This window comes from Primulina huaijiensis, unplaced genomic scaffold, assembly GCF_012295235.1.
Source record: "Primulina huaijiensis isolate GDHJ02 unplaced genomic scaffold, ASM1229523v2 scaffold206764, whole genome shotgun sequence".
NCBI lineage: Eukaryota > Viridiplantae > Streptophyta > Magnoliopsida > Lamiales > Gesneriaceae > Primulina > Primulina huaijiensis.
Genome location: NW_027354599.1, coordinates 1 through 1951, shown reverse-complemented (window position 1 = coordinate 1951; position 1951 = coordinate 1). Strand labels below are relative to the sequence as shown.

The following is a 1951-nucleotide window of genomic DNA, read 5'->3' as shown; positions in this document are numbered from 1 at the left end:
ACAAAAAAATAAGGATAGAGATGAGCACAATTTTAATACAAAAAAATATAGGCCAAATTTAGTGTCTTATAACTTGTAAATTGCGTTTTTTGGAAATTATTATGTAGATATAAGTTGAAAGATTTGTCGAAGAGGGGCCAATATATAATAAATTTGAAATAAACGGACTAAAGTGCAAAAACGTGGGGAATTATTAATTTCATTTTCTCTCCACTTCCCTCCACACTATCCGAACCAAAAATTCCCTCCCTTTCCTCGTTTTCTGCTTCCCCTAACCAAATACTTTCTCCCATAAAAATATCAAACATAAAACCCTCATTTTCCCTCTTCGCTCCAATTCCCAAAACACTTCCAAAATCCTGTCCAACCGTGCTAATCTGTTCCATTTGATTGGAAGAAAATGGCTGGGCCTGGAATTTCCACCCGTGACGCGGCGGCGACGCCTCCAGCCCCAGCCGCGGAGAACGGGCGGATCTTCCCACTGCAGCAGACGCCGCCGACTGCGATCAGGAGACACCTCCCCTTCGCGTCTATGAAGCCGCCGTTTGCTCCGCCTGATGACTATCACCACTTCTCCACACCGGCGCGCGCCGCCGCCTCGTCCGGCTCTGCGGCTGATCAGCTGCCGGATGCGGTCGTCGTCAAGTCTACCGTGGGTCCTCCATTTCCGTTGCTAATTTTTTCGTTTTAACTTTGTTTGTGATGTTGTCTGCCATTTTTTTTTTGTTTTTGGATTTCGACTGTGCTCTTACTTTCTGTATAAAATGCAATCAATTGAGTTTTATTGTTCGCGGGCTCTTTAAATAATTGATCACGAAGATAGCTTGATGAATTGCAAACTTATGGGTGGTTCGATCTGTGAATATGGCTGAAACAACGAGAATATTGATACTCTATTGATGAAATGGGGGAGTTCCATTATTTTGAAAATCTCATTGCTAAAATGTGCTAGTCGCTGTTGAATCGTATGGATTGTTGATTTTTCCGTTATATATTATGTATGCAAAAGTGAATCATCGAATATATTCATTCTCATCATTGACATGATTTACCATATCGTCCTAGTCTAATTACTTTGATTCAATGTCTTTTTGAAGAGCTGATTCATATTGCTCCAAATTGGCCTTTAGCAGACTTTGAAGAGGAAGAATGGGAGCGAGAAAAACGAAGCCGAGTCTAATGAGTGGACAACTAGTCCTGGATTTAGTGATATGGCTAACAGTCGCTTCCGAACTCCTGTATCTGGTAAAGGAGGAAGGCCAAATGGTCGGTCAAAAGTTACCAAAAACAACAGATCTATCCCTTCAACCCCCATTTCCAATATTGGTGAGATACTCGTATAGTTTTGTGACAAATCAATTCAGAATCATTTTACTGATTTCATTGTTCTTGAGTGAAGCAAATTATTGACAGGTGTCAATGTTCCAAAAAAGATAAAATTCTATAACAAACATGAGCATATCTCGATATATGGTCACTGCTCTCTGTACTCTGCACAATTTGTTTGTTTATGATCCGTAGTAACGGTATTGTGACATTAATTTGCAGACGCTCCATCTCCTCTTACTCCTGCTAGCAGTTGCCGCTATGATAGCTCCTTGAGTAATTACATCATTCTGTATCTAGGTTTGAATATTGAACCATAGTTTCAAGAGATTAATACCGACAACTATCTGTGATGTTTCTTAGGTCTTCTGACAAAAAAGTTCGTCAACTTAATAAAGCACGCAGAAGATGGTGAACTTGATTTGAACAAAGCTGCTGACACTTTACAGGTGATCAACCGGTAGACTTGTATGTATTTTTATAGCGTGACTCAGATAATTCAAATGAAAAATATGTTGTACAGGTTCAGAAGAGAAGGATTTATGACATAACCAATGTCCTTGAAGGGATTGGTCTTATAGAAAAAAAGCTTAAAAACAGAATCCACTGGAAGTAAGGATGAATT

The 1951-nt window shown here is 39.6% G+C and overlaps 1 protein-coding gene across 1 annotated transcript; it reads left to right on the top strand.

Annotated features, from left to right (window-relative positions):
- Window positions 1–227: 227 nt before the first annotated feature.
- On the top strand, window positions 228–1942 carry LOC140966496 (transcription factor E2FA-like). Its single transcript, XM_073426764.1, has 5 exons — window positions 228–652; window positions 1134–1326; window positions 1549–1602; window positions 1690–1775; window positions 1850–1942. Exons 1-5 carry the CDS (start codon window positions 401–403, stop codon window positions 1940–1942), a joined length of 678 nt encoding a protein of 225 aa, XP_073282865.1. The 5' UTR covers window positions 228–400.
- The last annotated feature ends 9 nt before the right edge of the window (window positions 1943–1951 follow it).

What these genes read in the sequence shown, in the direction of transcription:
- LOC140966496 (XM_073426764.1), top strand. Translation starts at nt 401, where the DNA reads ATGGCTGGGCCTGGAATTTCCACCCGTGACGCGGCGGCGACGCCTCCA. An exon ending in CGGTCGTCGTCAAGTCTACC is followed by an intron (nt 653 to 1,133) that starts GTGGGTCCTCCA and finishes GGCCTTTAGCAG; the next exon opens with ACTTTGAAGAGGAAGAATGG. An exon ending in AAGCTGCTGACACTTTACAG is followed by an intron (nt 1,776 to 1,849) that starts GTGATCAACCGG and finishes TATGTTGTACAG; the next exon opens with GTTCAGAAGAGAAGGATTTA.